Raw genomic sequence first — 27,046 nt, 5'->3', positions numbered from 1 at the left:
AGCTCCACCATACATCCGAGTGGGATTCCAGAAGGCAAAACTGTTTTCTAAATGGTTAAAAATCTCCAGATTTGAAGAGAGATGCATCTGCACACACACAAGCCCTGTAGGGTAGGAAATGAAGGGTCTTGAGGACGCTGGTGTGCTCTCCTTGCCCGCTGATGACCAGGCCCTGTGCCTTCCCACCCATCTAGAGGGCTCAATAGGTAACAAAACCCAGCCTTCACTATTCACAGGAGCAACGGGGCAGGGCAGCTCTCCCCAGGCCCCTCCCTGCAATCTCGTGGCCCTTCTGCTGCCGGCACCTGCTCTCCTGGGGGTGACCCTCCACACCTTCTCCTCTCTTGCCCACACCCCAAGTCCCCATCTCCCAGCCTCTCTCTCACTTCTTACTTCTCCCAGAAAATGGAGCAATAGGAGGCCGTTCCCACGCATCTGCTCGCCCTGCAGGATTAATTCCCCTAGTCTGAGGGGGGATCATTCTGCAGCATCCTAGCATGCCACGACACCCCCACCAGGAGAAAACAGAATACACCCAAGAAGCGAGACACATAGTCGGCAGGCTTCACCCACTCATGGCCCCTGTCAGATGGCACATTCCCAGTTGTCCCACCCCTGTCCCTTCTCTCCTGCACCTGCTCCAACAGGCCCTGCACCCACCAGGCATCACCCCAGCCTGAGGCAGGCCAGGAGCCCTCCTGACAAAGCCCTTTCTCCACTGGCCGGGACCCGTGTCCTCCTTCCACTGCCTTGCCCATTGTTTCTTGGCCTTTTGAGGCTCCCTTTGCCCTCTTGACTCAAACAGGGTGCCACCTTAGGCTTCCTCCCTTTCTGGAGCCCTAGGAGACCTCCCAGTCTCTGCTCTGCAGCCCCCCTCTCCCCGGGCTCCAGACACACATTTCCCAGGTCTGCTGTCTTCTCCTCCATCTCTTGCCCAGATTCCCACTGCCAGCTTTGTACACAGGCTGTTCTCAACAGCAGCAGGACAATCATTTGACACCTGAAGACCGTTCCTCCATTTCAGGCTCTCGGATGCCCACACCCACTCAGGATAACCCACGTCCCTGGGGCCTCGACAAGCCCTCCTTCCAGCCTGTACCCAGGGTTCAGCTCCTGGGGCTTCACCTCCCCAGTCCCCAGTCCCCTCCCTTCTGTCTGGGCTCTGACTGAAGGTCATATTCTTGCGGGTCAGCTGGGACCACCTGCCTAAAACGGCAGCCCTCTCCTCTCTCCCCTCCCCTCGCTCTGCCTTACTCACCTTCTGCCTTCCTGGGTGTAGACGTAGGTGTAGGTGTGGGTATAGATGTAGGTGTGCTGCAGGTGTAGATGAAGCTACAGATGAAGGCGCAGGTGCGGATGTGGGTGTAGACGCGGGTGTGGGTGTAGATGCAGCGGCATGTGTAGATAGGGGTGTGAGTGCGGGTGTAGACATAGATGTGGGTGTGGGTATGGGTGTAGGTGTGGGTGTAGATGCAGCGGCATGTGTAGATAGGGGTGTGAGTGCGGGTGTAGACATAGATGTGGGTGCGGGTATGGGTGTAGGTGTGGGTGTAGATGCAGCGGCATGTGTAGATAGGGGTGTGAGTGCGGGTGTAGACATAGATGTGGGTGTGGGTATGGGTGTAGGTGTGGGTGTAGATGCAGCGGCATGTGTAGATAGGGGTGTGAGTGCGGGTGTAGACATAGATGTGGGTGTGGGTATGGGTGTAGGTGTGGGTGTAGATGCAGCGGCATGTGTAGATAGGGGTGTGAGTGCGGGTGTAGACATAGATGTGGGTGTGGGTATGGGTGTAGGTGTGGGTGTAGATGCAGCGGCATGTGTAGATAGGGGTGTGAGTGCGGGTGTAGACATAGATGTGGGTGTGGGTATGGGTGTAGGTGTGGGTGTAGATGCAGCGGCATGTGTAGATAGGGGTGTGAGTGCGGGTGTAGACATAGATGTGGGTGTGGGTATGGGTGTAGGTGTGGGTGTAGATGCAGCGGCATGTGTAGATAGGGGTGTGAGTGCGGGTGTAGACATAGATGTGGGTGTGGGTATGGGTGTAGGTGTGGGTGTAGATGCAGCGGCATGTGTAGATAGGGGTGTGAGTGCGGGTGTAGACATAGATGTGGGTGTGGGTATGGGTGTAGGTGTGGGTGTAGATGCAGCGGCATGTGTAGATAGGGGTGTGAGTGCGGGTGTAGACATAGATGTGGGTGTGGGTATGGGTGTAGGTGTGGGTGTAGATGCAGCGGCATGTGTAGATAGGGGTGTGAGTGCGGGTGTAGACATAGATGTGGGTGTGGGTATGGGTGTAGGTGTGGGTGTAGATGCAGCGGCATGTGTAGATAGGGGTGTGAGTGCGGGTGTAGACATAGATGTGGGTGTGGGTATGGGTGTAGGTGTGGGTGTAGATGCAGCGGCATGTGTAGATAGGGGTGTGAGTGCGGGTGTAGACATAGATGTGGGTGTGGGTATGGGTGTAGGTGTGGGTGTAGATGCAGCGGCATGTGTAGATAGGGGTGTGAGTGCGGGTGTAGACATAGATGTGGGTGTGGGTATGGGTGTAGGTGTGGGTGTAGATGCAGCGGCATGTGTAGATAGGGGTGTGAGTGCGGGTGTAGACATAGATGTGGGTGTGGGTATGGGTGTAGGTGTGGGTGTAGATGCAGCGGCATGTGTAGATAGGGGTGTGAGTGCGGGTGTAGACATAGATGTGGGTGTGGGTATGGGTGTAGGTGTGGGTGTAGATGCAGCGGCATGTGTAGATAGGGGTGTGAGTGCGGGTGTAGACATAGATGTGGGTGTGGGTATGGGTGTAGGTGTGGGTGTAGATGCAGCGGCATGTGTAGATAGGGGTGTGAGTGCGGGTGTAGACATAGATGTGGGTGTGGGTATGGGTGTAGGTGTGGGTGTAGATGCAGCGGCATGTGTAGATAGGGGTGTGAGTGCGGGTGTAGACATAGATGTGGGTGCGGGTATGGGTGTAGGTGTGGGTGTAGATGCAGCGGCATGTGTAGATAGGGGTGTGAGTGCGGGTGTAGACATAGATGTGGGTGTGGGTATGGGTGTAGGTGTGGGTGTAGATGCAGCGGCATGTGTAGATAGGGGTGTGAGTGCGGGTGTAGACATAGATGTGGGTGTGGGTATGGGTGTAGGTGTGGGTGTAGATGCAGCGGCATGTGTAGATAGGGGTGTGAGTGCGGGTGTAGACATAGATGTGGGTGTGGGTATGGGTGTAGGTGTGGGTGTAGATGCAGCGGCATGTGTAGATAGGGGTGTGAGTGCGGGTGTAGACATAGATGTGGGTGCGGGTATGGGTGTAGGTGTGGGTGTAGATGCAGCGGCATGTGTAGATAGGGGTGTGAGTGCGGGTGTAGACATAGATGTGGGTGCGGGTATGGGTGTAGGTGTGGGTGTAGGGATGTAGGTGCGGGTGTAAGTGTAGGTTTGGGTTCAGGTGTAGACGTAGGTGAGGGTGTAGGAGGCATGGGTGGAGATGCAGATGTGGGTGTAGGTGTGTGTGTGGGTATAGGTATAGGTGTGGGTTCGAGTGTAGGTGTAGGTATGCGTGTCGATGCAGGTGCGGGTGTAGACGTGGGTGTAGCTGCTTTGGCCATGCTCCTTCACGCAGGGCCACTGCTCAGCAAGTGTGTGGTGAAGGACTTAGACCCAGTGAGGGCAGCAGGCACAGCGTCCTGATCATCTCAGCACTGCCCAGGGAACCACGGTGCTCACTCTGACCTGTGACTGTTCCAGACGCCAGGTGAGTGGACGCAGGCTTCATGGCGAGCTCTTGACCACACCTTGGCTACGGCAGGCCCCTCCATCGGAGCTTATGGAGCACAGGTGACCTGAATTTCATCGATGTTTTGTCCCCAGAGGCTTGTAGGCCTTCAGTGCAGGGATGCAGGCTGCTCTAACTTCATGTTAGCAGGTGGTGATGGGCAGCCTAGCCCTGCTCAGGGCACACTGATGGCTTTATCATTCCAAAGCCATTCAAGCCCTATTTGAATACAGTTGGATTTTCCTGCTTGCATCACTTTCGGGGAAAATGAGTTGGATTTCAACCTTGTCTCTTATCCTTATCCCTTATGGCGTTGTTGAAGGATTCTGCCATAGCCCTCTCCCACCCACGCGTCACCCGTCTCCGAGGGGACAGCCCAAGATAGAGAGGCACAGCTACCTGTCCACCTTCTCCAAGATCTCCACAATGCTGGTCAGCGGCTTCCGCAGGTGGTGCCTCAGGTTGTGCTGCAGCAAAGGGAGACACATGTTCCACTGGGTGGTACAAACCACTTGGATGACCTGGGGGTCACCCAGGCGGATGGCTCGCTGGAGCACGATGTCAAGTCTCTGTATTATATTCAGCTGGGTCTGCACAAAAGACATTGACCAGTTTGTTAGACCGACAGACAAGTACCAGTTATCAGGCCTGCCACCTGTGCCCGAGCCCAGGAAGCTTGAGGGTCACGAGGCAGCAGGTGGGCCAGGCCCAGAGATGAATCTGTCCATGGAAATTGTCGGCGTGATCTTTTCTAGAAGGGACTGGTTGCCTTAAAAGACACTTCCTTAAAAGGCTTAGAATGGGCTCTGCATATCCATGGGAGCATCTTCCGTGAACTGTCTTGATCCAAGTCTGCATATTCCCTGGTCCTCTATTTATTGGGGCTTATGTCTTGTTACATTTATTACTGTTACCGGCTCTTAGTTAATATCAGCCCTGATATCCGTTCGCCTACAGTGAACCCAGCCTATATGGGTTGAAACTAAAAGCACACATTTCCAGTTCCCTGGTTCCTTGGTTATGCTCATATGCAAATGTTTGTTTCTTTAACCTCTGACCCCCTGAGCTGTAGAGCCAAATAGAAGTTACAGATTCTTCAAGTCCAGATGACCTCACCCTGGGCTCCCACTAAAGTTGTGGCTAATCACAGGACTTTGAAGTTCTTTTACAGAGAAACTCAGGTCCAGAGAATACGGAGAAACTGAAGCTTCCTTGGCCCAACTCCTCAGCTTCCTGATGTCAGAGTCTATCTCCACCGTGGAGATAAACAGCCAAGGACGCTCATCTGAGAAATCCTTTGTCTCCTCTACTGGAAGCAGCCCCACACAGAGGCTGAAAGGAAAATGCTGACCAAGAAGGCCATGGACCCCCTCCCCTACATAAAACCTCAAATGAAAACCTCTACCCATTTCTTAATGGGGAGCTAGCAATTTTGGGGGCACTGGCCCTTGCTTTGCCCCCTCTGCCTAGCAAAGTAAAGCTTTTCCTTTTTCACCCAAGACTCTGTTCTCATTATTTGGATTGGCATCGGGATCAGAGACCAAACTTTTGGTAACAACTTGGCAACCCAGATGGGACCTGTGGGTGGTCTCCCCACTGAGATCCCTCCACTTGGATCTGAGACTCCCGAGTCATACTTCCCGCCTGCCCCAATTGTGGAAGTGGAGGGCTAGAGAAGGACTTGGCAGGGGGGGTAGATCGCCAAGGACGGGTGCTTAGTTGGCTGCATCACCCCAGGTTGAATCCAGGTCAGTAACACTACCCAAAGAACATCTCCTCCAGACTGTGCTACACGCGCCCTTCCCAGCAGACAGGCTCTCGACCCGGCATTTCAGGGCCTTTGGAACCAGCCTCACCAGCTCCACACCTTCCTGAGCCCATGGAGCTGCCCATGGTTCTAATCTCAGGCAAGTTCCACGGCCTCTGGCTTAACACCCTCGGGGCCTTTCCTCACACTGCTCCTGTGCCATGGGGTCCAGCCCAGGCTCGGGATTCATGACTCCCTGCCACCTGGCTACTAAGATGAGTCCATCAAAGCCTCACAAACCGATGCCTGCAGACCCTCCAACCAGTGCCCCTTGAAGAGCCCCCAGCTTCTGAGGCCCTCAGAAGGCAGAGGCAGAGGCAAGGGAATGTATTCGACACAGCCAGGCAGCCCCCAGCACCACAAGCACAGCCGCCTCTACTGCAGCATCCCAATCAAACGAGGTGGCCAAAGCGCTCTCTGTAAACCCTTCTCTACACAGCACAGATCCAGCACTGACAACACACTGGGTGGCAGCACGCAGCACAGCAGTCAGTCCTCCCTGGAGCACTGCAGTGCTAGTGGGGGCAGCCACGAGAGCAAGCCCAAAAGGACCGGAATAGACGCCAGGGGGTCAGGGGGCCACGAATGTGCCGCGCAGGGCTTGCGGAGGGCGTGGAGCATAGCACCCCTCCGCCAGGCCACATCTCCTGGCCGAGCGTTCACAGCATAGGCCAGGTGGGTGACGTGGGGCAGGCAGAGCCCGGCCAGGTAACGAGCTAATCCCGGGGAGCCCTACCTCGGCTCCAAGTCAGCACTTGCCACCATTATTCTGTTTCAATAGATTTTTGTTTCTTTTTTTAAACTGCAAAATTCTTATGAAAGCGTAGTCTAAATGATCTCTGGATTCCTTTTCTGGCAATGGCAGCTGGTCCAGATCCTACTGTGTTAAATGAATAGACACGAGAGCAGAGCTGAGCTCAAGGTGTCGCTAATTCTCTGCCATCATATTTAGACGGGTGCTGTGTTGCCAACTCATCAAAAAGACAGCTGTCTCCTCTCTGACTACAGATGGAATATTTCAAACAAGTCCCTGGTGTCCAAATGGGGCGAGTGAGGCACCAAGAGCGGCTGCAGTGAGCTCAGCATGGTACCTCCTCGTAGGAGTCCTCTGGACTCACCTCCCCACACGCCTGGGGGTCCTGCCTCCCAACCCATCCCCTGGAGTCCCCGCCTCCCTACCAATCCCTGGGGTCCCTCTTCTCCCCAGGCCTGTATTCCTGCTCCTCATCCCTTGCAATGACCCTCCACATCCCCAGAGCCCCTCAAGTTTCCAGGCCCAGGGAGGCTGATGGCCCTGCACAGTGGCAGGCGGGGACTTTTGCCTCCTTGGATATGAGTCAGGCTGGTAAAGGGCCCTCAAGGAGACACGGGGGCCTTCACCAAAGGCAGGTGTTACCCGTGTGCAGGGCGGGGGCGGGGGGGGTGTGGGTGTCCAGCTCCGCACAGGCTGCAGGAGGGTTTGGCTGGAAGAAGGTCTCGTCCCAGCCCCTAGCCTTCAGCCCAGCGCACGGGCTGCATGAGCCCAACACGCCTGTGAGGCCAAGGTGGCCCTGGCAGCCGTGGGGGACCGTGCTCTATGCTGCAAAGGTGGTTAGCCCTGGTGGCTCAGGTACCATCCAGCCTCCTGGAGTTGCTGCCAGAAAGGCCGTGTTCAAAGGTGGGAAACTGAGGCAGAGGAGGCTGGCCACGTATCCCTATCACACTGGAACCAGTGACAGTCACAGGGTGAGGCCAGCAGTGGGGTCCCTTTCATGTCCTCAGCACCCTCAAAACTGGCACAACCTCAATTCTCACAAATTATAAGAAATCTGCAAAATAGTTGAGTGTGTCCTCTGACTCCTGGTCGAGGTTTACCTCCACAGCTGCTCGGACGTAGAGTTTAACTTTATTTTCAAGTCTTAAAGCTTCTAATTCACACTCCAGGCATTCGATTTCAATTAGCTTCCCAGGATCCTGCAGGATGCAAATAGTTTTTGTATATACGGAGGTTTTTAACAAAAGCAATCATGTGCATTCATTAACTTCAAAGATTATTTTAAAATACTATTAATAGACTAGACAGAAATTCAACAAATAAAAATTATAAGATAATGCAAAGATACGTAAGAAAAACTCAAAGATGCAAAAATTTGAGAAGGCTAAAAATTTATTTTCTTTTGCCTTTTTAATAGAGGGGAGAAAAGATAATTGCATTGGACATTGAATTTTTAAACAATTACACCAACTTCAGAGAGTGTTTCTGTTATGAAATTTGGCAAACACGCTTTCTTTCACTTAACCCCTGGTGGGGTTCGGAGGAGGGCGCCCTGCTTGGAGGCCATGGAGGAGGGGCTGGAGCTGGATTCCTCAAGTGGGCAGGGTATACCTAACTTCTTCAAAACTGCTAACTGCTTCCCAAGGGCTTGCGCCATTTTACACCCCCACCAGTTGTGTATGACATCCCAGTTTCCTCCACATCCTCTCCCACATTTGGTATGGTAAGTCTTTTAATTTTAGCCATTCTAATAGGTGTGCAGTTGTTAGATAATAGAATGCATATATTGGTCTCTGTCCCTGGTTCCAGCACAGGGCTCCTAAAACCACTGCAATTTCTTAAGTGAGAAGAGTACTAGCAGCATCTTTTGTCCTCCTGAGGCCACTCCTGGTAGGCTGCTGGACGGGGGCTGGTCACGAGAAGGATCAAGCCATGACTAGAAGCTTGAATTCTCCGCTCCACCTCCATTCTTCAGAGAGAGGGGAGGGGCGGGAAATGGAGTTAATAATGATAGATCACTCCGAGGTGAGGACACCTCCATAAAAGCCCAACAGCATGGGGTGCGGGGAGCTTCCAGGCTGACCAGCACATCCACACCGGGAAAGTGACACATCCCAGCTCCACGAGGACAGAAGCTCCTGTGCATGGGACTCTCCCAAACCTCACCCTATGTATCTCTTCATCTGGCTGTTCATCCGTATCCTTTAATAAACTGGTCAACATAAGTCGGTGTTTTCCTGAGTTCCATGATCTGCTCTAGCAAATTATCGAAGCTGAAGAGGGGGTCGTGGGAACCCTGATTTATACAAGTGGGACAGAAGTGTGGGTAACCTGGGAACCTACTACTTATAATTGGCATCTGAAGTAGGGGGGCAGTCCTTGGGGGCTGAGCCCTTCCCCTGTGGGATCTGGAGCTATCTCCAGGTAGATAGTGTCAGAACTGAGTTCAACTGTAGGACACCCAGCTGGTGTCGTGGAGAATCACTTGGTGCGGGGAAAAACCCCACACATTTGGTGACCAGAAGTGTCAGAAGGGAAGTGTTCCGTGTGAAAGTAAAGGAGAGACATACAGGAGGTGAAAAACTAGGTTTTCCCATTTTCCTAAATACAGTAGTAACCATCCTAAGTAATGATATTCAGCATCTTTTTTTTTTTTTTTTTGCCATCCATATATGTTCATATGACAGAAGAAGTGTCTGTTCAGGTCTCTTACATTTTTTAAAGTTGTTTTTCTTGACTATTGAGAGTTCTCTATATATTCTGTATAAGCCCTTTATCAGATCTGGGATTTACAAACATTTTCTCTCAGTATCTAGCTTGTATGTTCATTTTCTATATGGTATCATTCAAAGAGCAGAAGTTCTTCATTTCAATAAAGTTAAATTTATCAATTTCTTCTTATAGGAACTGTGCTTTCGATATCTTATCTAAGAATTCTTTGCCTAACCTAAGGTCACAAAGGTTTCTCTCATGTTTTTCTCTAGAAGTTTTACAGCTCTAATTCTTGCCTTAGGTCTGATATGCATTTTGAGTAATTTCTGAATATGGTGTGAGGTAGGGGTCAACGTTCGTTTTTTTACATGCGCTTATTCAATTGCTCCAGTACCCTTTGTTTAAATAACTATCTTTTATCCACTGAAAGACTTCGCACCATTATCAAAAGTCAGTGGACCCTGTGTTTGTGGGTCCATTCTGTTCCATTGGTCTATATGACTTCCTCCACGTCAATGCCACGTTGTCTTAACTACTGTGCCTTTGTAACAGGTCTCCAAGTTAGGGAGCGCACGTCTTCTGACAATCTTCTGCTCTTTCAAAGTTGCTTTTAGCTATTCTAGGTCTCTTGCATTTCCATATAAATTTTGTAATCAGCTTGTCAATTTCTGAAGCACTTCTGCTGGGATTTTGGTTAGGATGGCATTGAGTTTATTGTTCAACCTGGAGAAAATGGACATCTTAACAATATTGCCTTCTGGTTCATGTAATCATCTTTGCTTTTAACAGCAATTAACTTCTGAAGAGATTTAAGTATCTTTAAGTCTTTTATATTTACTCATGTAGTCACCCTTTCTGGTACTCCTCACTATTTTGTGCAGATGCAGATTTCCATCTGGTATCATCTTCCTTCTGCCTGAAGAAATTCCTTTAACATTCTTGTAGCATGGGTCGGGCTCTTTCAGGTTTTGTTTACTTTAATAAATCTTTATTCTTCCTCTGATTTTGAAAGACAACTTCTCTGAGTGTAGATTTTTGGGTTGATAGTTTTTTACTTGAAAGATGTTGATCCTATGTCTTTGGCTTGTATTGCTGCCAACAAAAAGTTTGCTGTATTCCTAATTTTGTTCCTCAGCACATAATTTTTTACCCCTCTTGAAAGATCATCAAATTTAGAATTTTGAGGCATTATTTCTTAAGATATGTTTTTCTGTTCTCTAATTTCCTTCGGGGACTCCAATCGCATGCACATCAGTCTGCGTCACATGAGCCCAGATGACAGATGCTCTGCACTCTCTTTTCAGCATTCCTCCTCTCTGTTTCATTTTGGAGAGTCTGCATTACTATATCTTCAAAAGTAAGCTAATCTTTTCTTCTGAAATGCCTAATCTGCTTTATTTATTTATTTACTTATTTTTAAAGATTGGCACCTAGGCTAACAACTATTGCCAATCTTTTTTTTTTCTTTCTGCTTTTATCTCCCCAAACCCGCCCCACCCCGTACATAGTTGTATATCTTAGTCGCAGGTCCTTCTAGTTGTGGCTGCTTTATTTTTTATTTGAAAGTTTTACTGAAGTCTAGTGACCAAAAACTTGTATATACTCAAAGTGTAAATGTGATGATTTGATAGATGTATACATTGTGAAATGATTATCATAATCAAATAAGTTAACACATCTGTCACCTCACATAGCTGGGGGTTTTTGGTGAGAATGCTTGATATCTACTCACTTAGCAAATTTCAAGTATACAATACAGTGTTTTTAACTATAGTCACATATCATTAACAGTATCGTATAGTATAACAGTATAGTCAGTATAGTTCTGTCCATTAGACCCTCAGGACTTATGCATCTTATAACTAAAAGTTTGTCCCCTTGATCAACATCCCCCCACTTTCTGCAGCTCCCAGGCTCTGGCAACCACCATTCTATTCCGTTCCTCTGTCTGGCTTCTTTCACTTAGCATAATGCCCTCCAGATTCGTCCATGTTGTCACAAATGGCAGGATTTCTTTCTTTCTCATGGCTGGATAATATTGCATTGTATATACATACATTTTCTTTATCCATTCGTCCATCGACAGACACTTGTTTCTAGATCTTGGCTATCGTGAATAACATTGCAGTGAACATGGGGGTGCAGGTATCTCTTTGAGACATGGATTTCACTTCCTTTGGACAAATACCCAGAAGTAGGATCGCTGGATCATATGGTGGTTCTATTTTTAATTTTTTGAGGAACTTCCATATGGTTTTCCATAGTGACTGTACCACTTTACAATCCCACCAGCACTGCATAAGGGTTTGCTTTTCTCTACATCCTCGCCAACACTTGCTATCTCTTGTCTTTTTGAAAATAGTCATTCTCACAACTGTGAGATGACGCTCACTATGGTTTCGATTTGCATTTCCCTGATGGTCAGTGATGTTGAGCTCCTTTTCATGTACGTGTTGGCCATCTTAATATCTTCTTTGGAAAATGTCTATTCGGGTCCTTAGCCCATTATTTTCATTGGTTATTTGGGTTTTGCTACTAAGTTGTATGAGTTCCTCATATACTTTAGGTATTGATCCCTTATCAGATATGTGGTTTGCAGATACTGTCTCCATTCGGCAGGTGCCTTTCCATTGTGCGGATGGTCCCTTTGCTGTGCAGAGGCTTTTGGTTTGATGTAGTCCCATTTGTTTATTTTGCTTTTGTTGTCCTATTAAAAAAAATCATTGCCAAGACCAGTATCAAGCAGCTTTTTTCCTATGTGTTCTTATGGGAGGTTTATAGTCTCAGATCTTAAAGTCTTTAATCCATTTCGAATTAATTTTTGTGTGTGGTATAAGATAGGAGTCCAATTTCATTCTTCTGATGTGAATATCCAGTTTTCCCAACACCACTTATTGAAGAGACTGTCCTTTCCCCATTGTGCATTCTTGGCACCCTTGTCAAAGATTAGTTGACCATATATGCATGAATTTATTTCTGGGCTCTCTATTCTGTTCCACTGATCTATGTGTATGTTTTTATGCCAATACTATACTGTTTTGATTACTACTGTTAGTGCCATTGAGGTGATTCCGACTCCTAGCGACTCTGTAGACTGCAGAGTGGAACCCTGCCTGGTCTTTTTACTCCATCCTCTCACCTTTTGGCACTGTATCAGACAATGCTCTGCTGCTATTCACAGGGTTTTCATGGCCAAATTTTTCGCAAGTGGGTGGCCAGGTCCTTCTTCCTGGTCTATCTTAGTCTGGCAGCTCCGGTGAAACCTGTCCACCGTGGGGCTCCCTGCTGGTATTTGAAACACCAGTAGCATAGCTTTCAGCATCACAGCAACATGCAGCCACCACTGTATGATGCGTGGCAGACGGGTGGTGTGGTTCCCTGACAGGGAAATGAACCCGGCCCACAGTGGTGAGAGTGCTGAATCTTAACCACTAGACCACTAGGGCTGACTTTGATTACAATAGCTTTGTAATATACTTGGAAATAAGGAAGTGTGATGCCTCCAACTTCATCCTTTCTCAAGAGTGCTTTGGCTATTCGAGTTCTTTTGTGGTTCCATACAAATCATAGGATTGTTTTTGTCAATTTCTGTGGGAAATGTCATTGGAAATTTGATAGGGATTGCACTGAATCTGTAGATAGTTTTGGGAAGTATGGACATTTTAATAATTTTGATTCTTCCAATTCAAGAACATGAGATATCTTTCCATTTATTGGGTCTTCTTCAACTTCTTTTATCAACACCTTATATTTTTCAGTGTATAGGTTTTTCACTTCCTGGTTAAATTTATTACTAAGTATTTTTTAAATTCTACTGTAAATAGGATTGCTTTCTTAATTTCTCTTTCAGATAGTTTATTGTTAGTGTACAGAAACACAACCAATTTTTGGGTGCTGATTTTGAATCCTGCAACTTTACTGAATTTGTTCATTAGTTCTAACAGCTTTTGGTGGAGCCTTTAGGGTTTTCTATATATAAATAGCATGTTATCTGCAAATACAGAAACTTTTACTTCTTCCTTTCCAATTTGGATAATTTTTCTTTCTTTTTCTTGCCTAATTGCTCTGGCTAGGACTTTTAGTACTATGTTGAACAGAAGTGATGAGAGTGGGCATTCTTGTCTTGTTCTTGATCTTAGAGGAAAAACTTTCAGCTTTTCACCATTGAGTATGATATTAGCTGTGGGCTTGTCTAACATGGTCTTTATTATGTTGAGGTACATTTCTTTTATACTTAATTTGTTGAGAGTTTTATCATGACATGATGTTGAATTTTGTCAAATGATTTTTTTGCATCTACTGAGATGATCATATGATTTTTCTTCTTCAATCTGTTAATGTGGTGTATCACATTGATTGATTTGCATATACTAAACCATCCTTGCAACCTCAGGATAAATTCCACTTGAACACTGTGTATGATCTTATAATGTGCTGTTGAATTCAGCTTGCTAGTATTTTGTTGAGAACTTCTGCATCTATGTTCATCAGGGATATTGGCTTGTAATTTTCTTTTCTTGTAGTGTCTTTGTCTGGCTTTGGCAGCAGGGTAATGCTGGCCTTGTAAAATTAGTTTGGGAGTGTTCGTTTCTTTTCAATTTTTTTGAAGAGTTTTAGAAGGATTGGCATTAATTGTTCTTTCAATGTTTGGTAGAAGTCACCAGTGAAATCATCTGGTCCTGGGCTTTTCTTGTTGGGAGATTTTTGGTTATTGATTCAACTCCTTACTAGTTATGGGACTATTTAGATTTTCTATTTCTTCATGATTCAGTTTTGGTAGGTTGTATGTTTCTAGGAATTTATCCATTTCTTCTAGGTTTTCCATTTTGTTGGTGTATAATTGTTCATAATAGTCTCCTAAGATCCTTTGTATTTCTGTAGTATCAGTTGTAATGTCTCCTCTTTCATTTCTGATTTTATTTACTTTTTTATCTTCTTTTTTTCTTAGTTTGGTTAACAATTTGTCAATTTTGTTTATTTTTTTTAAAAAACAGGTGTTAGTTTCATTGATCTTTTCTATTGGTTTTCTGGTCTATATTTCATTTATTTCTGTTCTGATCTTTGTTATTTCCTTCTACTAACTTTGAGCTTAGTTCTTCTTTTTCTAGTTCTTTGAGGTATAAAGATAAGTTGTCTATTTGAGATCTTTCTTTTTTCTTATTATAGGTGTTTCACTATAAACTTCCCTCTTAGGACTGCTTTGCTGCACCCCATACATCTTTGTGTGTTGTGTGTCCATTGTCATCGGTTTCAAGATATTTTTTGATGTCCCTTTTGATTGCTTGCTTGACCCATTGGTTGTTCAGGAGCGTGCTTTTAATTTCCACGTTTGTGAATTTTCTAGCTTTTCTCCTCTTAGTGATTTCTCGTTTCATACCACTGTGGTCAGGGCACCAGCTGGGTGGGAGGTGACAGCTATATCTCTGGAGAAGGTTCAGTGTTGTAGTTTCCATGCAGCTCCATCAGCTGAGATCAGCATTGGCAAAGACTGTAGTGTTCCTCAAAAGCCAAGGCTAGTGATTTCTGTAGCAGTGGCAAGGTCTGTTGGGGTCTTTGGTGGCAAAGGCTGCTCAGGACCTCCTGATCACTTTTTCTCCCACAAGGGATGTCATGACCATGGGGATCTCTCTTGGCATCGGGTCTGGCTTACAGGCACCCTAGCAGTGTTGGTGGAACTAGTGTCTGGTGTGCAGGCACCCCTGGAGCAGCCATCGAGCTGAGGACTGGAGTGTGGATGTTTTCAGAACAACAGCAGCTGTGGGTCCTGGGTGCTGGCTCACCCATAGTGGCAAGGATGTGTGTAACACAGGTGGATGTCACGTGGCCGCAAAGCCAGGGTTTAGATACAATCTGCTTTACTTTCCATTTCAGGAACTAGTCTCAGCCCTGTGTGAGCTCTGCAGACTGTCCCTTGTCTCCCTTCAGGTGGTTCTGTCCCAGCTTGGGTAGTCCCTCACACACATGCACTCATCAGCACCCAACTGAAGACTCGGGGAGCTTCTGCAGATGCCCAGAGCTCTCACTTTGTGCAGTTCACTCCTCTCTGGTCCTCTCTCCTGTGAACTGTAGCTGCCTTACCTTCCCCTATCAGTTCCATCTCCTCAATTCAGGTGGACCACCAGGCTCCACCTGTGTCCTGTCTGCCGAGTCTGCAAACTCCCCAGGCAGTAAGATGGGCATCATAGGACTGACCTCATGTGTTCCCCACTTCTCTAACTTACCTTCCTTCATTATCTATTGTTTGCTGTCTTGAAAACTATTGTTTCATATATTTTGTCTGGTTTTTCAGTTGTTTCAGGCTTGAGATAAATATGGTCCTTTCACTCCATCTCGGCTAGAAGCAGAAGTCCATTTATTGTTTCACTATGCCACTTTCACATTATTCACCCCTTTTAAGAAAAGGTTCAGGGGCTTGCCTGGTGGCGTAGTGGTTAAGTTCATGTGCTCCGCTTTGGCAGCCCGGCTTGGATCCTGGGCGCAGACCTACACATCACTCATCAAGCCATGCTGAGATAGAGTTCCACACAGAAGAACTAGAAGGACGTACAACTAGGATACACAACTATACACTGGTGCTTTGGGGAGGGAAAAAAAGGAATAATGGCAACAGATGTTAGCTCTGGGCCAATCTTCCTCACCAAAAAAGCATACCTTTGAGAAAAAAAAGGTAAGTCTCACTTATTTCTGAACAATCATATAGAATTACATGCCTGATCTGCTTTTATTTTATTTTTGCTTACCATTCCTCGTAAGAGGATACTAAAGTGTCAGGCATTACAGTCAGTGTTGGAAATCTGACTCTGAGGCAGTGTCATTTCTTGTTTCCCAATTATGCCTCTTCCCTCTTGGTTGACACCTCTCCACTGACGTCTGATCCACTGGGAAGGACCCGGCTCTTGGACTTCCCAACCACGTGGCCCATCACCGCAGGAGACCTTATGAGGAAAGAGCTGGCAAATCCTGAAAACCTGGATGTGCCCACTTTGGGGAGTGTGCATTGATCTTAACATATTCGTTCATCCATTCAACAGGTATTCACTGAGCATCTCTGAAGTGCTAGACATTGTGCTAGGAAGTGGGGCTGTAACAGTGACCAGATCAGACAGTCCTCAAAGAGGGTGCATTCTCATAGGGAAAACGGCAATAAACAAGTCACCATACACAACACTATTAGGCATAGAGAAGGTCAAGCTGCAATCATATAACCATTTACCAGGAAGATACATTTCACCAGGAAGATGAAACAATTCCAAACCTGTGTGAACCAATGCACATAAACCAATGACATATGTACAATGTAAAATCGAGATATCCATATTTGCAGAGAGAGATTTAAAACATTTCTCAGAGAAATCAACAGAGCAAACAGGTAAAAATGAGTGAGGATGTAAATATTTGAACCAATCAACTGTGAAGTGGTATTTCACAAATACATATACGATCTTGTATTTTAAAAATAAAGATATTCTTTTCAAGTATGCACAGAATATTTACAAAATGTAAGATCAATAAATACTGGGCACATTGGAACAGACCAGCCCGGACTCAGAGGTACTGTGAACTCAGAGGTACAATTCACTGACCCCTCTGCATTTGAGTTAAAACTTTAATAAAGAGCTGGTATTAGACATTTCCACAGATACCAAAGACATGATATCATCAGACCACACTGTCAGACCACCGTGCCAGGAAGGCTGATAAGCCCCGAGCAGAAGGCTACACTAGTTGGAGGAGGTCACGTTCTATAGGTGGTCCAAGATGGGGTGACATTTGAGCTGAGGCCTGATGCTGGGCAAAGAGCCAGGGAGAAAGTCCCCGAGACTGGGCCATGGGAGGTGCTTGAGGGGCACCAGGGGGTTGAGAGCCCCCCACCTCCACTCAAGCCTCCTTCACAGGAATCCGCTGACAGGAGCAATGGTGACTCACCTTACAAGTGTGTGTTCTCTTCTACAGCAGCCCTAGGAGAAGGGTCTTATCACTGCCGCCATTTCAGAGACAAAAAACTGGGCTCCCGAGGGTGTCATGCAGCTAGTGAGCAAGGGAAGCAGGGTGGGACCCCAGTGCTAAGATTGCGCCACTGCGTCATGGAAACCCAGAACAGGGAAGGGCCGTAAAAGCACTCTGTGAAGTGCTGCAAGAGCGGGCGCCCCCTCATCTTAGAGCTTTATCTGGACGTAAACTCCTGAGTCAGCTGGTATCTAATACCCACAGGGAACTTGGGACTAAATACCCCTGGTGTTCAATGAAGATGGTGTGAGGTGGGGCTGGCCCGGTGGCGCAGTGGTTAAATTCACACGTTCTGCTTCTCGGCAGCCCGGGGTTCGCCAGTTCGGATCCCGGGTGCAGACATGGAATCACTTGGCAAAGGTCACACTGTGGTAGGTGCCCCACATATAAAGTAGAAGAAGATGGGCATGGATGTTAGCTCAGGGCCAGTCTTCCTCAGCAAAAAGAGGAGGATTGCCAGTAGTTAGCTCAGGGCTAATCTTCCTCAAAAAAAAAAGATGGTGTGAGGTGACACTGTGGCAAATGGCTGCACCATCCGAGCAAATCCTTCATCTACCCTATTCATCCTTGCGAGCAGCCGCACTTGAAACAGCATGTGTTGGAGTCCACATACTGCGTTCAAAATGGTCAGCGCGAGCTGCTAACCAAGGCTTCGCTCTGTGGAAGAGCCCTTTCACAGTTTTTTAAATTAAAAAGGAAATAAATCTGAAGTATGCACTCTCATAAACTTTTGTTGGGAATGCAAAATTTCTTTGGCGGGCAATATTGTAACAGACATTTAAAAATCTTAAAAAGCGAGAATTCCCTAGCAATTTCACATCAATGAACTTATCTTAGGGAAAAATTCTAAATGCAGAAAAAGCTTTAGGATGTTCCTTGCAGCCCTTTATATAAAAAGCAAAAAAATGACAGGATTTAAATGTCTAATCACGGGGTTGGGGAGTAAGTTATGGATCATGATTATTATGAAATATTGTGAAGCCCCTAAAGTGAGCTGCAGAAACAAGTGGTGGCAACACATGCCTAAGATGACAGGAAAAGGCAAGGGGCACGATGCAAAAATCACATCATCTAAACAGTAAAAAAGGCTGGAAGGAAATCAGCAGCAGTGCACATTTAGGCCCTGCTGGGGAGGGTTTTCCAATTCCTTTCTCTTCCTTGGCCTCTCATGTCTGGATCACAACGAGCAGGTACTGCGCATCCACAGTCACTAGGCTACTTACTTTGCTGTCAATTTTCTTCAAGTCTGAGAGGCAGTCAGAGGAGACCTCCTCGCATTTCAAGATCAAAGAAAGATGTGCCAATTCAAACAGCAAAAGAATTCTGGAAACAAAGAAACAAACACCAATGGGTCAATAAGGGGTGACAGGAAACAGACCTGCCTGGCAGAATAAGCATGCAGCCACTGTTCATCCGCAGGCAGGAAACAGAACAGAACGTAATCGAGACCCTATGCGGACAGTCCCCAAGCCCAGCCAACCCCAGTCTGACCCGGGATTTGGAGGAAATCACAGGCTGCGTCCTGCTGGGGGAAGCGCCCTCCTCCTCAGCCTTCAGGGCAGGTCTGAGTACAGTCTGGACGAGGCGGGGACAAACACCCTGCACAGCAGCTCGAGCCGTGGGTGTCACTCTCTGAATTATTGGAGCAGTGGCAACATCAGGACAGATGTGTATCTCCTGACTCAAAGCCAGCTCTTCCTACCACGTGACGTGCATCTGGGAGCATCACCAAGAGCATCTGCAGTCACCAATCAGGGTGTCTGTAGAAATGGACATGCTGATGCCGAAATTTATACAGAAATGCGAAGGACCTATGATGGCCTAATCAACTTTGGAAAAGAACAAAGGCAGAGGACTAACCTCCCTAATTATAAGACTTACCAAGAAGCTGTAGGAATGAAGGCTGTGGCCCTGGTGAGACAGGCCAGGTGTGCAGCCCTGACTCTGACACTCTAGACCAGGCAATTCTTTGTGAGTGGGGAGGCCTGTCCCGCGCACCACAGAATATTTAGCAGCAGCTCTGCTTGCCAGCCACTAGATGCCAGTAGCAGCTCCACTAGTGGCCACCAGCAGTGTCTCCAGACACACCAAATGTCCCCTGGGGACAGGCCAATCCCCTTTCTGCCCTGTCCGAGGTAACATCACAGCCTTACCAAGGAACAGAAGCAGCTGCTCCGCTGTAGCAGCTGAACTCCAACCCGTGATGGGAAGGGGTGTGGGCCCCGTGCTCCTCACCGCCCCGCCCACCTCCTCCACCAGCTCAGTCCCTGGACCTCCAAGGGCCCTAGCAGGCCCGGCCTCCCAAACTCCAGCCCCTCCACCCCTCCACTCTCCTTGAGCTGAAGCTACACAGGCCTGCTGTGCAGCTAGGAAGGGAGAATCCATAAAGGTATAAACCATCGGTGTTCATCCTTTTTTGATTTTAAACTATCAGGACCAGTTTTTTCCTACATAGAATTCTAGACAGAGAAGCCCAGTGGAGAGGTGTTAACAGGGCTCCTCACAGAAGGAAACTCTGGGGCTCTTGGGGCGGAGGGAGGACCTGAAGCCCAGGGAAGGCAGATCTGACTGGCTGAGCCTGTGTCCCCAGCAAGCAGAGGACACACTTTCTCTTCCAGTGCCCAAGGAGCAGAGACCAAATGCTGACCGCACATGAAGCCACGGGGAAACGTGACTGTCCAAATGGGAAACTGTCATGGCCATCCTCTCTGGCCACAATGCAACGAAACTAGAAGTTCTTATAAAAGTGAAGCCATAGGGACACTGCTGGGAAGAGAACCATTTTCAAATCCTGAGGGTCAGGGGGCCTTGCCAGGTGCATGGGTAGAGGCAGAGAGCATAGTCCAAGGCTGGTTCACAGGGGGGCACTGGGGCGGGGCAGGGGGCACAGTCAGCTCTGAGCTGGGGCCACGTGGCCTTCGCTTCTGGGGGACACAACGTGCTTCTGGGAGATCCGGGTCAGCATTGACTCACATGACCGTTGGGCCAGGAATTGGGTGAATCCACTGAGAGGCTAAAACAGCCTCTGGGCCAGGATCAGTGGGAATAAATGTTCGCTCAGATTACTCTTCTATTAAATAAAATATTTCTGTAGATCAAGAATTATTTTTAAAAATCTCAGGGTAAACAAACTGGGTCTATTGATAAACACAAGGGGGCTGGAGGGCTCAAATTTCAAAACAGAAAAGGCGTTTGCAAGTCAATAATAAAATGATTTATACCCTACATTCTAAAAATTGGGCAAAAGAAATGAATAGGAAATTAACCAAAGAAAAACAATGCCAGTAAATACATGAAAAACTTCCAACTTCCCCAGCAGTCCAAGAACGTGAAGCAAGCCCATGGCATGCATCTCTCACCTGACACGCTCAGGGCTTCCCGGGAGGCGGGAGGCGAGCATCCTCACGTGTGTGCTTTGTAGAGCTGTGCAGCATGTGTCAAGGGCGCCAGAGGCCCATTCCTAGAAACTGCTCCCAGAGGCTGCTCAGGCTAGTAGTGAGACCCTCCATGGAGCACCCAGCAGTGACGGAGTGTCAGAGGCCACGGCTGAGCCCAGCCTGCCTTCAGTTAGAACAACTTAGAGATTCTGAGGAAAGAACTGACCCTCTTTCCAGAAAAATGCTCACACCTACACATACACATGTATGTATGCATTCACACACCCTAGACAGCCTCCCAGAGGATCTGAAAATCCACGTTAGGATCCTGGTTGTAGGAGAATATTTCCTGATGCAGAAAAATATTCACAATTTACGTGGAAAAAGCAGGTTAAAAACTATGTGATGATAATTTTGAAAACAGACATTGATGCCATTTTCAAACTTCCTATAACATTTACAGATTAAATTTGAAATGAAAAATGATGAAAGTCACTTAAAAAATATGTATATACAACCTTTAACCCATGAAATCTAGATAAATTTCAGAGCAATGGAGGAAGTCACATGCGAAGTGACAACATGAACACGAGATGTCTTGGTGCACCCTCGCACCCAATCCAGCCACCAGCTGTCTCAGGACACCCATGACCCTGCGTTCATGGCCTGTGGCGTACCCTGCTTCTAACCCATAGGAGACCTCAGTGCTGAGCAGAGGCCACATTCCTGATCAGCTCACGAACAATTCTGACTTCCCTGGTGCTAGTTGACCACCCTTTCCGCTTTGATGAGGCGAGCTGTCCTCTGGAGAGGCTCACCTGTAGCCCACAGGCACTGGATGCTGCCAGCACCCACATGAGCCTGGAAGCAGCACCTGCCCCAGTCGAGTCTCAGAAGAGACTGCAGCCCCACCAGCACCTTGATCGCAGCTGTACCCAGATTCCTGTCCCACAGACACAGTGAGATAATCAACACACAATGCTTTAAGCTACGTCTGTGGTAATTTGCTATGCAGCAACGGATAATTAATACTCCCTCGTTTGAGGTTTCTAGGGCTGCCATGACAAATTACCACAAACTGGATGGCTAAATTTATCCTCTCACAGTTCTAGAGGCCAGGAGACGGAAGTCAAGGCATTGGCAGGACTGTGCTCCCTCTGAAGGCTCTAGGGGAGAACCCTTCCTCGCCTCTTCCAGTTTCCGGTGATTATCGCCAATCCTTGGTGTTCCCTGGCTTGTAGCTGCATCGCTCCAATCTCTGCCTCCATCGTCATGTGGCCTTCTTCCCTGAGAGTCTGTGTGTTCCAAATTCTCCTCGTTATAAGGAAAAGTCACTGGATTAGTGCTCATCCTAATCCAGTATGACCTCATCTTAACTTGATCACATCTGCGAAGACTATTTCCAAATAAGGTCACATTCACAGGTAGTGAGGCATAGGACTTGAGTATACCTTTTTGGGGGAACACAATTCAACCCACAACACCCCAAAATCAACTATCAAATGACAAACTGAAAAAATATCCAAAACAATTATTATAGCCAAAGGGCCAAAATTCTCTACATACTAGGAGTGCTGAGAAGTTGATGAGAAAATCATTGAGAACTTAAAAGACAAATTCTCCAAAGTGGAAGTTCAAAGGCCCCCAAACGTGGCTGAGCCTTACGCCTCCCTGGTAATCAGACAGGCAGACAGAAACCAAAACGATAAGATAATTTCAGCCACCACATTAATAAGGGCTTTTTTCCGATCTTTTAAATAAACACACAGGAGAATGTCACAAAACAGCTGCTGGGTTGGAAAGCAAACCCGTCACCTCTGTGGAAATAGAGTGCAGAGTACATTCCAGATCCTTCTGTCAGCCTCTAGCTCAGCTGCCTGCTCTGGGAATCCAATCCAGGATGCAACCTAAACTCTGAACAGAGCTTCTGAAAAGGCTCAGAGGACTCAGGAAAGCCAGAACTTTCCTCGTTCGCCTGGAAATGCTCAGGAAAAAACGCTGCTCTTCCAGCTGCTGAAACATGACACAGCTGTTCAGAAAGGTGTGGGATGTTATGATAGCTTGAGAAGTGCTTGTGCTTACAAGTTAAACGGGACTTTAAAGTAGGATGTGGAGTTATACACCCCAAGTGCTCCCCAAACAGTACGAACCTCAGGACAAAAAAAGACTTGAAAGAAATACACTAAAACCTCCACAATGGCTGGCGCTTGGCAGGGTAGTCATGGTTGCTGTCCATATATTTTCTCATTTTCCTGTACTTACCAAATTCTGTACAATGATTAGGTAGATGTGAAACTGGAGAAACATAAACACTTACTTTTCGTCTCTGATTGAAGGGAGCTGCTGGTGACCGTAAGAACCTAAATGGTCATAGGTCTCCTTCAGAATTTTGTTGACGTCTTCAGGTAAATCATTTTTATCCAGTTTTCTAGAATTAATTCAAACATTAATTAACACAAGAATCCTGTCAGATTAATTCAAATTATCCTAAGAGAAACTCTAAGTCTATAAACCTGTGTTTCCCCCTAAACAGAAGGCCTAGAATAAATCTTTCCTCCTTCCTTTCCTCCACTCTCCAGCCCACTTCTCATATCACCTCATTCTCCCTCACTGCCCGTCCAAATTGTTTCTTCCTACATCGCCAAAAATGAAAACACCTCTGGAAAATGTGCACAAGCCCCTCTGCCAGAACCAGTCCCACACAGAGGGCACACTGTTCTGGGACACTTGGCCCTTCCGATGTCCCCTGCCCCAGGACCCAGGGCGAGCAACCCACCTCCCTCTGAACAGCCTCCCTCTCCTCTCACACACTGTGTCTCCTCACTCCCTCTCCTCTCACACACTGTGTCTCCTCACTCCCCTCTCCTCTCACACACACGGTGTCTCCTCACTCCCCTCCCCTCTCACACACACTGTGTCTCCTCACTCCCCTCTCCTCTCACACACTGTGTCTCCTCACTCCCTCTCCTCTCACACACACTGTGTCTCCTCACTCCCTCTCCTCTCACACACACTGTGTCTCCTCACTCCCCTCTCCTCTCACACACACTGTGTCTCCTCACTCCCTCTCCTCTCACACACACTGGATCTCCTCACTGCCCTCTCCTCTCACACACACTGTGTCTCCTCACTGCCCTCTCCTCTCACACACACTGGATCTCCTCACTGCCCTCTCCTCTCACACACACTGGATCTCCTCACTCCCCTCTCCTCTCACACACTGTGTCTCCTCACTCCCCTCTCCTCTCACACACTGTGTCTCCTCACTCCCCCTCCTCTCACACACACTGTGTCTCCTCACTCCCCTCTCCTCTCACACACACTGTGTCTCCTCACTCCCCTCTCCTCTCACACACTGTGTCTCCTCACTCCCTCTCCTCTCACACACACTGTGTCTCCTCACTCCCCTCTCCTCTCACACACTGTGTCTCCTCACTCCCCTCTCCTCTCACACACACTGTGTCTCCTCACTCCCTCTCCTCTCACACACACTGGATCTCCTCACTGCCCTCTCCTCTCACACACACTGTGTCTCCTCACTGCCCTCTCCTCTCACACACACTGGATCTCCTCACTGCCCTCTCCTCTCACACACACTGGATCTCCTCACTCCCCTCTCCTCTCACACACTGTGTCTCCTCACTCCCCTCTCCTCTCACACACTGTGTCTCCTCACTCCCCCTCCTCTCACACACACTGTGTCTCCTCACTCCCCTCTCCTCTCACACACACTGTGTCTCCTCACTGCCCTCTCCTCTCACACACACTGGATCTCCTCACTGCCCTCTCCTCTCACACACACTGGATCTCCTCACTCCCCTCTCCTCTCACACACTGTGTCTCCTCACTCCCCTCTCCTCTCACACACTGTGTCTCCTCACTCCCCCTCCTCTCACACACACTGTGTCTCCTCACTCCCCTCTCCTCTCACACACACTGTGTCTCCTCACTGCCCTCTCCTCTCACACACACTGGATCTCCTCACTGCCCTCTCCTCTCACACACACTGGATCTCCTCACTCCCCTCTCCTCTCACACACTGTGTCTCCTCACTCCCCTCTCCTCTCACACACACTGTGTCTCCTCACTCCCCTCTCCTCTCACACACACTGGATCTCCTCACTCCCCTCTCCTCTCACACACTGGATCTCCTCACTCCCTCTCCTCTCACAAACACTGTGTCTCCTCACTCCCCTCTCCTCTCACACACACTGTGTCTCCTCACTCCCCTCTCCTCTCACACACTGTGTCTCCTCACTCCCCTCTCCTCTCACACACAGGGTGTCTCCTCACTCCCCTCTCCTCTCACACACACTGGATCTCCTCACTGCCCTCTCCTCTCACACACACTGGATCTCCTCACTCCCCTCTCCTCTCACACACTGGATCTCCTCACTCCCTCTCCTCTCACAAACACTGTGTCTCCTCACTCCCCTCTCCTCTCACACACACTGTGTCTCCTCACTCCCCTCTCCTCTCACACACACTGGATCTCCTCACTCCCCTCTCCTCTCACACACACGGTGTCTCCTCACTCCCCTCTCCTCTCACACACACTGTGTCTCCTCACTGCCCTCTCCTCTCACACACACTGGATCTCCTCACTCCCCTCTTCTCTCACACACTGGATCTCCTCACTCCCCTCTCCTCTCACACACTGGATCTCCTCACTCCCTCTCCTCTCACAAACACTGTGTCTCCTCACTCCCCTCTCCTCTCACACACACTGTGTCTCCTCACTCCCCTCTCCTCTCACACACTGTGTCTCCTCACTCCCCTCTCCTCTCACACACAGGGTGTCTCCTCACTCCCCTCTCCTCTCACACACACTGTGTCTCCTCACTGCCCTCTCCTCTCACACACACTGGATCTCCTCACTCCCCTCTCCTCTCACACACTGGATCTCCTCACTCCCTCTCCTCTCACAAACACTGTGTCTCCTCACTCCCCTCTCCTCTCACACACACTGTGTCTCCTCACTCCCCTCTCCTCTCACACACACTGGATCTCCTCACTCCCCTCTCCTCTCACACACACGGTGTCTCCTCACTCCCCTCTCCTCTCACACACACTGTGTCTCCTCACTCCCCTCTCCTCTCACACACACTGGATCTCCTCACTCCCCTCTCCTCTCACACACTGGATCTCCTCACTCCCCTCTCCTCTCACACACACTGTGTCTCCTCACTGCCCTCTCCTCTCACACACACTGGATCTCCTCACTCCCCTCTCCTCTCACACACACTGTGTCTCCTCACTGCCCTCTCCTCTCACACACACAGTGTCTCCTCACTCCCCTCTCCTCTCACACACTGGATCTCCTCACTCCCCTCTCCTCTCACACACACTGAATCTCCTCATTCCTTCTCCTCTCACACATGCTGGGATCTCCACCAAACTAACTCCCTTTTGCCACTGCAGCAGGTTCTGCCTGCGTCCAGTTCCTCTCCCTCATTCACTCTAACCCACTCCCATCAGGGTTTCACCCACAAACTACTCTTGTTTTGCTCAATTTCATGGTCCAGTCTGTAGCCTCATTGGCAAGCCCTGTAGGAAGCATCTGATACAGCTGGTGACTCTCTCCTCCCAAAACTACTTTCTTCACTGGCTTAGAAGCCATAGTCACCCTTGGCAACCTCATGGGCTGCCTCTTAATAAAGGGAGGCAAGGCGGAGTCCCATGCCCCCTGCAGGGCCTCTCCCTGCCACTCAGCCCTCTCCCAGCCACTGGCACACCACATCCCTTCACTGAGGGCACAGAGACTCCAAGTCAGCACCACAGGTAAAACTCAACTCTTGCTCTCCCTCCCAAACCACTTACGCTTTCAGCATATTAATGTGGAAAGTGACAGACAGGCTAATGGAAGTTTTCTTTTCTTCCTTTAACTGAAGCTCGTCCATTAATTCATGCTGCACCTGTAAAATGGAACAGAATATTAATTTAGATTTAAACACATAATTAGGTAGAGATCTAGATATTATGTAGCTATTATTTTGCAAATATTCCTCATTTAAAATTAATATTTATAATTAACAAGTATCTTCTCATTAATTATGTTTTATATTCAGTTTTTGTACACAACTTATGTTAATTTCCTAGACACAAAAATTATTAGATGATGAACGCTCTTCATACATGTTATTTTAATTGCTTTATCTTTACAAATTTTCTGCTAACCTTTTTTTAAATTCAATGCTGTTATTAAAAAAAAAATCCAAAGAGTCACAATAAAGCAAAAAGACTTTGTTTCGTTTTGTCCACATATGCACATATGTATGTTTTTATATCTCTCAATGGATAGACTTCCTTGCTGTTTCTATAGTTTTCTGAAGAATGACATTTAAGAAAATTATTTCTCTATCTACATTTTTCGATATGCCAATTTACCATAACAGAAAATATTTGTCGATATTTCTGTGGCACGTTAGCTTTTATGAACGGTGCTGCAGTGGCGCAAAACTTAGCGGCCTCCTCCTTTTTTCCAGCCTGAAGATAACACTCCAGAAGCTCCCTGGATAATATAAAAATAATTGGTATTAAACCTTGATGAAATCATTTTGTGCTGCAAATGTGTAATAACTGGGTTATTATACTTGCACTATTTTTATGTTTCACAAACTTC

General features: G+C 47.8%; 1 protein-coding gene across 7 annotated transcripts in view; it reads right to left on the bottom strand.

Annotated features, from left to right (window-relative positions):
* Positions 1–27,046, bottom strand: part of CFAP46 (cilia and flagella associated protein 46) — a 136,711-nt gene that overhangs the window by 106,200 nt on the left and 3,465 nt on the right. For 6 of the 7 annotated variants that reach the window (XR_011506863.1, XM_014856853.3, XM_070520541.1 and 3 more), the window contains exons 6-11: positions 26,812–26,935; positions 26,245–26,339; positions 22,742–22,852; positions 18,271–18,370; positions 7,429–7,527; positions 4,167–4,357 (exon numbers count right to left, since the gene is read on the bottom strand). Coding sequence is in view for 6 of the 7 variants with exons in the window: in XM_014856853.3 (XP_014712339.3) it covers positions 4,167–4,357; positions 7,429–7,527; positions 18,271–18,370; positions 22,742–22,852; positions 26,245–26,339; positions 26,812–26,935 (720 nt within the window). In the remaining variant the exon portion in view is untranslated. The remainder of the gene's footprint in view (positions 1–4,166; positions 4,358–7,428; positions 7,528–18,270; positions 18,371–22,741; positions 22,853–26,244; positions 26,340–26,811; positions 26,936–27,046) is intronic. The other variant, XM_070520533.1, reaches the window with a different exon arrangement.

The sequence above is a fragment of the Equus asinus genome, chromosome 2 (genome assembly GCF_041296235.1).
Source record: "Equus asinus isolate D_3611 breed Donkey chromosome 2, EquAss-T2T_v2, whole genome shotgun sequence".
In the NCBI taxonomy this organism is placed as follows: Eukaryota; Metazoa; Chordata; class Mammalia; order Perissodactyla; family Equidae; genus Equus; species Equus asinus.
This window is presented reverse-complemented; position numbering and strand designations above follow the sequence as displayed.